This window comes from Alosa alosa, chromosome 9 (genome assembly GCF_017589495.1).
Source record: "Alosa alosa isolate M-15738 ecotype Scorff River chromosome 9, AALO_Geno_1.1, whole genome shotgun sequence".
Classification (NCBI taxonomy): domain Eukaryota; kingdom Metazoa; phylum Chordata; class Actinopteri; order Clupeiformes; family Clupeidae; genus Alosa; species Alosa alosa.
In genome coordinates, this window is record NC_063197.1 from 15285391 (window position 1) to 15298791 (window position 13401).

The 13401-nt window shown below is 40.5% G+C and overlaps 1 protein-coding gene across 1 annotated transcript in view; it reads left to right on the top strand.

The window, feature by feature from the left end:
- Positions 1-1216: 1216 nt before the first annotated feature.
- The window catches only part of slc1a7b (solute carrier family 1 member 7b), a 57299-nt gene continuing 45114 nt past the window's right edge, over positions 1217-13401 (top strand). Inside the window, exon 1 of the mRNA XM_048253624.1 lies at positions 1217-1357. Within this exon, the coding sequence (XP_048109581.1) occupies positions 1217-1357 (141 nt within the window). The remainder of the gene's footprint in view (positions 1358-13401) is intronic.

The following is a 13401-nucleotide window of genomic DNA, read 5'->3' on the forward strand; positions in this document are numbered from 1 at the left end:
ACCAATTAGGCCTATATTTGCCTATTACCAGCCCTTTGCTGTTGAAAGTTGAGAAGGTCTAATGAGGCTGCTAATGAGGTCCTAAGCAGCAGCGTTCATATTGTAGCATGTCCACAGGCTACAATAGTAATCATTAAATTACAGTGACTGGCTGACTTCAGGGTTCATTTATGTTGAGACTGCCTAGACTGGCAGTGATATTATCCATTTTATATGTACGCTTCTAAAACTTTACAAAGCAAGGTACTAACAAACAAAGACTTTCCATTTCAATCAAAGACAATCAGATATTACTTGAAAACGTAAATGGCTTTTATTTACTATTACTCTTTGCTTTTGTTTATGTAAAGCTCATTGAATGACCCCTGTGTATAGTACTACAGAAGATGAAAGGGTCCCTTGCAGTCTACAGTTACAGCATCATATTCCAAAACAACTGTTGGCTACTGTAACTGTAACCTTGTGTATCGGAATCAAATTGATTCATGAAACAAGCGGCGATACCCAGCCCTATGGCATAGTATAGTAGAATAGTGTACGGTATAGTGCTGCCACCCCAACAGTACTGTTGCTACAGTGTTGTTATTGTTGTGGCCACTTGAAGCATGTTTGCTTTTGTTCATCCTTCAGTGTCGCTATCCCATGCAGCTTAAGACACCCCATGATCTCTGGGTCCCTATAACCCTATGACTTCATCCTCTTTGGCTTTGGGTTTTTCATGCCGTCGGCTGCCCATCCCCATATTTTTATGGGTCTTTAATCCTCGCATCAGGCCAGCCCTTTAAATACAGGGTTGTTCAATGGGATTGGTGTGGCCTTACCGAGTACAATCACGCCAGCTGTCACAGGCCCCCTGTTGGCCACTGTGTGGACGTGCATGTTGATGAGGGGGGGCGTACAGAGGATGCCTGGAAAGTGTCATGATCTCCTTAGTCCTGCGCAGAGAGAGGAAGAGAGACTGACAGAGAGAGAGTGAGAGAGAGAGAGGACGGTGGTCAGCACACAACCGAAAAAGTGCTCTGCGGCCACATTAGGAGCAATCGGACCGTCGCCTTCTTGTGTACAGCGTTCTTTTTTCTACACCTGTCTTCCCTCTATTGATATATTTTTCTGGTGCACATCTTTGTTTTTTTGCATCTTTGTTCTTTTTTCCTCCACCTTGGATTTGTCTTTTTCACATATGGGGTATTGAGACGCCACTGGTTGGGGATTCGCGATGGCCGTGGCACTGGATGCCGTTTGGGTGCGGGTGAAGGGGGTGTGCAAGCAGAATGGGCTGCTTATCCTGTCTGTGATGGCCGTGATCATTGGATGCCTCCTTGGCTTCTTCCTGCGGTCAAAGCAGCTCTCCGAGCAGGTCAGTGGATCAGGGTACAACTCCCCAACTCTCCCTACCCCCCTGCTGGACACCTGTCTACCCCAACCTCCATCAATAAATCCACTAATGGTTGACCTGTACCTCTTTTGCAACACCCCACCCTAGCCCACCTCCCCACAGAAGAAGCAGCACCATAACCCCAGACCCCACGAGTGACACCCTGTCAACCCACATGCGCCCACTGTGGTCCCCAGCTGTGTGCTGTCACCAATCCCACATTTCTTATGTGATTGTACTATTCATATTTATTTTGGTCATGTCCTGCTTAGGGCTTACAATGCATGTTACAGTGACAGTACAGCTCAAGCCAGCAGGAGACAGCTGCCATTTTTTTCTTTTGATGCTGCGTAAGACGCATTAATACAACAGCTCTATCAAGCTGCTCTCTATGTCCACACATAAGAGTTACCCACCTCACTATATTTGTATTTTTTATTTATATCTATATGTATATATATATATATATATATATATATATAATTATTTTTTTGAAGGAGCACTTTCTCATTTAAATTCACATTACTTACAAACCTATAATTGAACCTTTGAGTGGTTATGAAGTGCAGTTGCACGCCCTGATAGATGGTGAGGCTTTATAGCAAAAACTATTGTGTTGGGCCTCGGTACAGTAATCTCTTGCCCATGTTAAATCACATGCCATTCTATAATTAAAGGGATATAGATTCTTCTTGTTAATCATGACCTTAGTGTGGGCTGTGAACAGTGAATTTCCGTTTTGGTTGCCTGGGCAAATCTTCATATTCGGGAATATGCCTAAAAATAAAACGGCAGCCATTTGCTGCGACGCTGGAGGATTACCATCCAATCATACAAATGCTCTTAGTAATTGTACATTAAACAAGAGTGCCTCATATGTCGTAGCACGCTAACTGTGTCATGTTTTCTATTGAATTATTGAATTATAATAGCCCCCGTTGTACCTATGGGCTTGTAATTGGGTGTGGAGACAAGGTATATGTGTTCAGCACTGTACAAGCAGATATGAAAATGTGGAAGAAGACAACCTTTTGGTTAACTCCTACTGGAAACGTGTGCTGAAGCATGTAATTGTTCTGTGTTATAATTCATTACTGACAAATTTTCAAGATTTTCATGCATGGACTACCAGACAGAGCATGGTGGATTGTCACTCGTAAAAGTTACATTAGTACACAACATAACTGCTGTGTTTTTTTGTTGTGCCAGACCAAGCATGAAACTAATTTAATAAAGCGGGCTGATTGAAGTAGAGTTCTATCTCATCCCGCATCACACGTCCCATCTGCCACTCAATTTAGGCAAGTACAAGGTCAACTTTTATGGGTCAGGCGCAAGCACTGTCAGCAAGTTACTTTGATTTCATATTCTGAGCCTTTGCCTGTTTAATTCACAACTCTGCTCTCTGGAGCCTAGCTGAAAAGTTTTGCTAATGTACACACATTTATTTATTTATCAATTTGTTTGTTTATCCTTTTATACATTTATTTTCACTTTATTTATTTATGCTACCAGCAAAACAGTTGGGCAGCACCACCAATGGGAAGGCCAATCACTTATAAACCAGCCAGTGAACTTTAAGCTGAACCTGTTATTCTTAAACAGAACAGATATGGTGGACTCCTGCGGCTGTGGCTGCCCCCCAAGTGCAGCCATTATTCATTTCTCCTTCTTTAGGAGTGGTAGAAGCATTTTTATCCATTTTTCTGTATCGTTGACCTCCCCAGAAGGCTCATCCCCATTTAGATTAATGGAGATATCTTGCCTGGGGCTTGAGCTTTAAGTACACCACAAAGCTAACTATAAGCAATGCATTATTTAAGAAGTTATAAATATTACAAAAACATGAAAAATCATAGGCTGTGATACATAGTACATGTTTTAAGCCTCAGTGCCGTATTACATGTGAATGCCTCTGAAAGGAGAGTTATGTTTTTCAATTTCATATATTGATTAGTTTTCAATGAGAAGATGGTGTTAATAAATCATGTTTTAACAAGACAGGAACCAAAGTTCCAGCTTTCTATGGCAGATCCAATCCTGAAGAACATGCTCACGGAATACAAATGGGTGCCATAGATACATTTGCACTCCCCGAGCAAACGGGGAAATAGCACAATATTCCCTCCTCTGGTTGCCTCCCTTTGAGAGCCCCATGCCAAACAGGCATCAGCCGGACACTCAGTGGGCTGCCAGAACCACCTCGGGGGCTAAAACACCAAGCAGCCTTCTCTCACTGAGCACTGCTGTATCTATTCAGGTCCTGTAACACAGGTCCAGATTGATGCTGAATTTCAGATGACAGTTTTGGCAAATCAAAATTACCACGAAGACTGAATCTAATTTAGTTGACTGGTCCCAGGTGATGCCCTACAGTCCTGTGAGAAGTCTTGTTAGAAAGTCTGGCTCTGCAAATCTTCACATCCACAATAAGCATATGTGTGAGAGGTATCTAGACATGCACAAAGGCATAGCAACAGGCACTGGAGTTTGACAGGGAAATGAGGAGGGAGAGGGCTGCAGTATCATGAGTGAGAGTGCTCTGCTTGAATGCCAACATGTGGACTGCTGTGACTGGCCACTAGGCTTAAGACGGATGTGCTGTGAGTATACTAGCCCAGTGCTTCTCAAATGGGGGTACGCATACCCCTGGGGGTACGTGAAGGAACTCCAGGGGGTACGTGAGATTTTAACCCTTAGAACCCGATTGTACTAGCTTATTAAGGATATGCTGTGAGTGTCTACTAGGCTATTAAGGATATGCTGTGAGTGTCTACTAGCCTATTAAGGATGCGCTGTGAGTGTCTACTAGACTATTACTCACACACTCACAGCTGACAGACTTCACACCTTTACTTTAACATGTGTTCATTCAGCAGATGCTTTACAAAGCACCTTACAAAATGTGGAACCACATTCAAGCTTCACTGCACAGACTACCTTAGGTAATAACAATAATGCGACTACAATAAATACCTGAGGATGAGATTGCGGAAGTTTAGATGCTAGTCAATGTGTGGTCAAAGGAGATGGTGGTAGATGGAAAAGGAGAAGGAAGAATAAAGAAGGGAAGGGCATGGAAAGTGCATAAGAGGTGTGCTGGCTAACATGACCTTACACCACACGTCTTTTCTGACTTTTTCTTTCTGTTAGATTTTTGTGTGTTAGGTAGAAATTCGAGTGTGTTGTGTTTTTGCAAAATGTTTTTTAGGAGATTAAAAACGGAGTCAAACACTAAGAATCAGTGTATGGTTTTGGTGTAGGGTTATGTTATTTGAAAGTTGGTGTGGGGTTATGAGTGGCTACTAGCTTATAGAGGATGTGACCTGAGAGGCCTAGAAAGGCTGTGAGAGATATTGAAGTGCATGAGTGTAAATGGATCCCTGTGGAACTATGAAGGATTTTGATGTCCCTGACCTTTATCTAAATCTCTGTGTCACTGTGATGTACTGAAGAAGATAAAGAAAAAAACTCTTTCCTGATTCACTCAGATTTCCCCGGCACTCAATATATTACAGTTTTTCTCGATTGCTTTTACCTGCTTAAGTAAATTAGAACCCACTTGGTCTTCATGACTACTTTCTTTGCACAGCAGAAGTCATCTCTTGCGAATGTGTTCACACATTTTCATTGGGTTCACACATTTCACACCCTTTTGCAAAACAGTTAACACAGGGGTCATTCCCATGCTAAACAAAAGGAAAACATCTTTTCACAGGTGGTATAGATTCCTTGCATAAGTCTGAATTTCTGATACACCTGTGTGAAACTCCTTTGCACAATTCTTCAATCAGCAATCATTCATTCTACATAAGAGATGTCTGTTATGTGTTGCTATTTGCAAGTATGGATCTAATGCACATTTAGACAAAGTACTGTATTGCCTATTTGGTGGAGAAAACAGTACAAAAGGTCTTTACTGTATGTCTATTTCGATGAAAGTTGTAGTTCAATGAAATTTACAGTATCTTGCTAGGTGTTTGCTGTATGTCTTACAGTACATGTCAATGACAGTTACATCTTGGGAGGAATGAATAATTTGTTTTTTTATTCAGTACATTTTGTCTTTTCAGAGTTTTTTTCTGATACCAGAAAAATGAGAAAGTAATGAAACAGACATAGCAAAAATTCTCATTTTGAGAACTAGATTTTGCATTTTGTTGCCCAGTGTGTAATGATTGATTAAAGAGTGTTTTTGACAACAAGTTGTAGTGTTTGAAGGCAAGATTTGCTTTTGCTGCATGTTTTAAGTGTTTTGGGAGAGTAACAGCCTTTTGCAAGCAAAATGTGTCATTTTGTCCAGAGTGCTTTTGTTCAGACACAGGTGTTAACTGTTTTGAGAATGTGATGTCAGAGTTGACACAGGTATCAAAACGATCAAGGAAAAACTGTATTACTTACTTTGGAGGTTTCTTAGCACAGCTTCCCATGACTCATGACAGAATTCCCGAAACAAATTGTCAAATGAACAAAAAAATCACTACAAAATTGCTTATTGTCCTCACAATAGCACTTCAGTGGATGGTCAATACCCACAGGTTCTATTCACTGTTTTAATTGCTTCCCATAGGTAAGACTTTCATCATTTGAATTCAACACAAGCCTTGTGATACCTTCCAGCGTGAAGCACAACGCACCAGCTGGCTTTTGTGCAAACACAGTTTTACCACAGTGAACTCAAGTTTGAGACAACAAACTGATCCCCCCCGTGCACTGAACCCCATTAATTCGCCAGCTCTCTGATCAAAACATTTGTACAGACTGGATAATAAAAACTCAGTTGCTTTCATCCTCCCTCTTCCCACATGTTTGTTGGTGAGAGAGAAAGAGTGAGAGAGAGAGAGAGAGAGTGTGTGTGTGTGTGTGTGTGAGAGAGTGAGAGAGAGTGTGTGTGTGGGGGGGGGAGAGAGAGAGAGAGAAGAGAGAGTGTGTGTTTGTGAGAGAGAGAGAGAGAGAGGAGGATGTATGGGCAGAGCATCATCAGAGGTGAATAGGTGATACAGATAATCATTGGTGGTCTGTTTGATCAGCAAGGAGAGTAGTAGAGAGGGAGAAAATTCTGAGGAAGATTGTTGAGTTGGAAGAAATCCAGATTTTCCATCTCATATGGTAAAGTCTTCATCATAGACTCCATAAGAGAAGAACCATGAATGATCATCTCAAGGACTGAGTTCCTTTAAAATACATCTCATGAGCAGCCTATTGTTCCACTAGATGGCAGAATGTAGGCAAATTATTTAGAAACCTAAAGACAGACACAGTGGTATTCAAACTGGGATCAGTGGGCCAAATCGTGTGTCCAGAGGAATCACAATCAGCAAAATATAGTAAGCTTTTCTCAAACCTAAGAAAACAGATGCAGGAGGAGGGAGCTTTAGCACAGTGTAAGCGTCTCGTAGCGTCGGCGTCCCATAGCGCCGGCATCCCACCAACCGGCTCAGTGCTCACGGGGGACGCAGGTTTGAGTCCAGCTTGAGGTACTTTCCTGAATCCACTCCGCATCTTTTCCTTCACTCATTTCCTGTAATTTCTTCACGGTCATGTCAAATAAAGGCTAAAAGTCTCACAAAGTTCAAAAAGAGAAAATACAGGTCGCTGGACCATCAGAGAGGGTCTGAGGACGATGTGATTATAAACAAGGGCTCTCAACCAATGGGGATCCTTTCATTTCCCATCCCAGGTATAGCCAGACCCAGCAGGGGTGTGCAGCACCTCATAATGGGTGTGCTGGTTAACACATCCTCACACCACACGTCTTTCCTCACGCCAGCTCTTTGTCAGGGTAGCTCTGTACACAGGGTCTAAAACTCAGTGCTGCCGTCATGCTGTTCGGCTTGTTATTGAGTCAGATGTATTTGATCCTCTCTTCTTATCCTAACCTAACCTCAAGTCAAGTGCCACCCAGTGCCTGTACTAACTCCACTTTAAACATCTCTGGCTGAGTGTTCTCTGCTTGCTCACCCCTTTGCAGAATAACAGGAAATGTGGAAAATGGAGGGGCATGTGAGAGGGGGTAAATCAAAGGAAGGATTGAGTGTTCTAGAAATAGGACATCCTCTCCCAAAGAAACGGTATCAGCTGATTGAGGAACATTTATTGACTTCCTGTTTTTACTTTCTGGAAGTTTCTCTGTTAAATGGTGTGCAATTTCCATCTCTGAATCAGTCTCAATTGTGAACATACATGTAGGATGCTGTGAGTGGCTGTAATCATCCATCGTCCAAGTTTTTGATACATACACACACACACACACGCACACAACCACACACACACACACACACACACAGAGAGAGAGAGAAAGAGAGAGAGAGACACACACACACACACACACACACAGAGAAAGAGAGAGATACACACACTCATACACACACACACAGAAAGAGAGACACACACTCACACACAAAGTACGGGCTATTGCAGCTACAGCTTGGTCTCTGAAATTTTGGTAGAGTTCAGTTGTGATGGCTATAGAGTGATTTGTTTCAATCAATGAGCTTTCTTTGTTTTATTATGTCATACTTTGGTAATGTGCAAATAATCATACAGTTTGGAAGATAATATTTAGATTGGGCTATTCATTAATTCAGATAATTGCAATAAAGTATTATAGACCACTGTGATATATTTATCACTCTTACCGATTATAAAAGATTATAAAAGTCTAGATACAGACACGGAGAGAGAGAATGAATATAAATGTATTTCTGTAGGTCATTGTCAGTGGCATAAGGCAATGTGAAGTAGGTAGGGTCTGACTTTCCATTTGTGACCTGATCAATTCAGGTGGTCGTGGAAGAAAAGGAACATGTAACATTTCTAGTGTGTGTATAGTATATCCATGTATTCATTTCAGTTACATTAAATGAACATTAGAAACATTGGGCTTGTATGTTGGTCAATATGCCATATAATATGTAGGCCTATCCTAGACTTCCAATGGATTTGGCCAGTTAGAATTCTATCTTGTTAATTCTAGCTCAGCTGCTGAGTCACACCAAATAATGATGGAGGCTTCATAATAGACATATAGCAACAGCCTTGTACACAATTTTGCCTATCCTACCAGGTCGAAATATAGCCTTGTAGTCTTGAGGTTCATCAGAATTTTTGTACTACTTTTAAATCATGGAAATTAGGTTTTTTTTCATACTGTGAATGTCATTGAATGATTCTTCTGAAGGATTTTACACAAAAGTAGTGGCATAGCAGTTTCTTTCAAATTCCGTACCATGTCGTTTCTCTTTCTATCCGGTACCATGTCTCCAAATAGCCACTAATGATTTGACCCAATCCTCACAAGGTCAGAGACAGCCCTACAGCAGAGTGAGCTGGTGGTGTTTTGTGGCCTAGTGCTTATACCAAGCCATTCCTACTGAAATATTTGGCAGCATTATTTGAGTAAAATGATTGTAATCTTCCTGAAAGGTCTGACAGGTTTGATTGGGCGTATTCGTTATATATTGAAAGACTCCCTTGCACACAAGACTGGCAGAAAGTTGTATTATTTCTAGTTTAGTATTGTTTTATTGTTTGTAAATAACATTAGATTTCATTTGACATTATGTAGATAAAATGTGCCATTATTGTAGTCCTGTGTTAATAAGTCTAGTTATCCCCAGCTGTGGCGCAACTGGCTGGGGCACCTGCACCATGCACCGGCGACCCGGGTTTGATTCCCGCCCCGTGGTCCTTTCCGGATCCCACCCTTGCTCTCTCTCCCTGTCACTCTCCACTGTCCTATAATTAAAGGCATAAAAAGCCCCAAAAAATATACTTAAAAAAAAAAAAGTCTAGTTAGCCACACATTAAAACTCTGTTGGATAGACATAGGCTCTACAGCTTGAAGTGTGACATTTGGCTGAATTTAAGTCATGGCAACATTCAGACATCCACTTGACTAGCCGCTTGGCAGCAGATGCTGTCCTATCCAGCCAGCTGCATCCTTTATGACACACACACACACACACACAACACACACACACACACACACACACATACACATACACACACACACACAGGCACACACAAACACATGCATGCATGCACAGAAACACATACACATGCTTGTAAACACACACATACACACGCACGCACAGGAACACATACACATGCTTGTAAACACACACACACACACACACACACACACACACAGCCACACACACACAAGTACTGATCCTGCTCTTAAACAGAAAACTAAGCTCTCTCTGACTAATGCAGGGCAGAAAAGCTCTTTAGCCGTTATTATCGGTCACTCCTCTCCCTGGCCCTCTTCCTCTCTCTGACTGCTGCTGTATCAGACTCTGCCGGATGTCTACATTCATCTCTCCCATCATATTTCCTCCTCCACACCAAGCACACCCTAAAAGCAGACCAAACCCCTGCTGCATGTTTTATTTTATTTTATTTTTTATTTTGTGTTGTTGAGACTGAATACGCATTGTGGTTCTTCTGTGTATCCAGTATTGTCATGCAGTGATCCAAATCATCTTTAGTTGACTTGATATAATATGAAAAACATTTTTGCTTTTGGTGTTGTCATAGTTGGGGTTCATTTGGAAATATATAATAATAATAATAATAATATGGCCTTGCTGTTTATAACAAAGCAATGCATTCTGGTATAGACGGACTTGAGTCGGAGTGTAAAAGTACTCTGAACTCGTTGGCTACTTCATCCAGCCGCATGGTTCTAATGACCAGACCAGGTCGTGTGCAAAGGAGAAAAAAAAAGCCTGAAACATGTCTGCACCAGATTAAATGATTACAAAATTACTTCAAAGCGACTGCCAGTCATGCAAGGTCACAAAAACATGATGTGACATCCCCTGCAACACAGCATTTAGATAATATGATTTAGAGTCAAACATTTTTTGTATGTTGTTCTCCTAGTCATGTCGGAGTGTGTGTGTGTGTGTGTATGGGGGGGTGGTGTTGCAAGCCAAATCCAAGCATGGCAAATACATGCACTAAGCTGGTATTGTATGTAATTTTGGTATACCTGGCAATAGTTTAACTATTTAGCATCCCATAACAATTTACGTGACACTTTATCTAGTTTATTGAGGTATGGGGCCATTTGACAGACTAAGTGCAAAGTCTAAAATCAAGCTAAATTTAATTTGATAACCATGTAAATCTATTTGCTAATTCAATACCATGAGGAACATCCTAAACACAAACATCTGTGGGTCATCTCAATATTCCAGCATGTCATGCGATAGCCTTAGTCCATGTGTGTGCCAGGCACCCTACCCATTACTAAATCTCGTCCTTTGAACTCCAAATGTTGAGTTAATCATCTACGACGTCAATAGCTTAGAAGAGCAAAATGATTGGCTATTTCTTTTCTTGCCACGATCAATATTAGCAGTGACATCATGTTGCATTTTGAAGTAGTTATTGGCCTGTGCACCCTTGTGAAGTGAAGTAAACTACCCCTAGCATGGATTACTGCCCATCGTCTCCAGTGGCAGATTCCACTTCAGTGCCCAACCAAAGTGAAGGCTTAAAGTAAAGAAGCTTTCTAAAAGTTTTGTCAGAGAGCCAACCTCATCCTACCAGGACCCTAATGGAGGCCGAGAGAGAGTTTGAGACTGAGTTGGTCTGGAACGCAGAGTTAGGAGGAGGAGGGGCCAACAGTGTCAGGCGGACAGAGGATACTGGGTAGTGGGCGTGCTCAGTTAGAGTGACAGAGGTGGCGCAACAGTGGCCAGAGCAGCGTAAGGTCACCTGATCCACAAATGCATTTTGATTGATGCAGAGCTGAAAAGCAACCCCTGACAGTGTTCTGACAGCGACCCCTTTAATTTGCTTTGCAGAGTGATTACGTTCTTGCGCTAACATATATTTCACTTCCGTCAGTCAATGTCACTACTCATCATGTCTGGTGGCCTCTTACTCGAAATTTCCATCTAGATTATTAGACAATCTTAAGCGTGATGTAAAATTGCATGTCTGTCCATTTTTTTTTAATGGCAGCCTGTGTCAGGTGATTTAACAATCTTTACATGTCATTGGAGTTCTCAAATTATGTAATGTTACTACGACCTGATACAATATTTGACATTGAAATGATATAATGATACATGCATACTTGTGTTGTTTTATAGGCCTACATTACATTGTATGGTATCCCATCAATACATATATGTATTCACATTACTTTCTTTACCACATAGCACAAGTTCATTGAGATCCACATCTTTGGTAAAAAAATATTAGAAAAACTAACAATTGTGTGTATGGTCTCATAAATTAGCATGTTTGGCTTAAGTTTTAAGCGACTATTGACCATGCAATGGCCAAGCCAACCCCATGTGTTCAGAGACTGCTATATCCTGCCCATGCCATATAATCACTGCTATTATGTTAGATGTGCATGTGACACTTTCACAGTTGCATTTTAAAGCAACTTCCTTAAAATCCTTTGCATAATTTAGTACAGTGTCCACATGTCAAAATCCTCAAGTTTTTTCTCTCATGTTATTTATATCAGGATCAACAGAAGAGTGTAGGCTATGCTACTGGGTTAACCCAGTTCTTATATCACAGCAGCACTGCCTTACAGTATGAATGCAGCTTCTTTGGATGTCATTTCATTATTTGTGCTTGCCTGTGTTTTTCTCCAAGGCCACTTGAAGAATGGTCTTATTTTAGTCAGAGTTTTTTTTCTTCCGGATATTTTTTTTTCTTCAGTAATTTCATGTCGACGAAAACTGGACACATAAACACACACACACAATTACCCCCCCCACACACACACACTCACAAGCGAAAAAACACACAGAGAAGCACACATATACACAAAAGCCAACGCACACACACACATGCACATATTCATTTACATACAGTACACGAAAGTTGCAAGAGTAGGAGATGGAGACAAATTGACAAGCGTGATTTATTTTTGCGGAGAGAATGTGCAGGACTGAGCGGTGGTCATATTTTGTATCACTTTGTGGTACATCTTGTTGTTGTTGTTTTTGTGTGCTTTACAAGGCTGTATATATTTTCACCGCACTAACTTGTTTCTCTTGTGCAAGTTAGGACATGCTTTCTCATTCTCATCAATATTGATAAGACACCTGGGGTTTCTTTACACTGCTTGCCAGTATGAGGTTAATAAACTTTGAAAGAGGCTGGCATTGTTGCTTCGAATTTTTTTGTTGATTTTTAAAAAAAAAATTATTTTGTTGTTTGGTAAAAAGCCTTAAAGTGAACCCTTTTGCAACATCCATGAAAACATTGTTCATTCAGACATAGTGACCAACAATATTTTACTTTAGTTGAAATTATATTGAGAGATATCTAATATTGTGAGTCTACATTTTTAACATGGACGATGAAACAGTACCTGGTCACATTAATCTTTACCTAGTAAACTTAAGTTAAAATTGGAAAGAGTTGGTAATATTCAATATGACTATAATAAATCATTCATACAGATATACCAAGGACTATTTGGTATTTCTAAAGGTCATAGCTTATTTAAAAAATACAAAAAAATACAAAAAAAGCCTATACTAAAGTATTCAATGAAAATATATGTAAAAGTTCATTATTTAAAACAAACAAATCATTATTGATGAATTTAGTCCAGGTTTACATTTCATTACCAGTTGTATAGGGTACTGTGCATAAGTGTATGTGCAGTACTAGAGCTATCAAAATTATTATGTATGTCAATGTACACGGGTCAATGTAGCTCTTTTCTCTGGATTCTTGTGTTGCTTCCTGTATGTTCATCTGAGTTACACAGTAGACAGGCACTAGTGTTTTCACTTGATGAGTGTTCTACCCTCCCATCATTTGTCAGTCAGTTCAACATTCATTTTAAAGACACTGCTATTGAAACAAATTCTGATAAAAAGACAAAAAGCTATTTGTATCTGACCAAAGTCCGACCATTTCAAATAAAATAAGTGAAGTGAAGTGTAATGTAACTAGATGTACCGCATAGCGGTACAAAATATGACCGCCGCTCAGTCCTGTACATCCATTCCGCGAAAATAAATCACACTTCAATT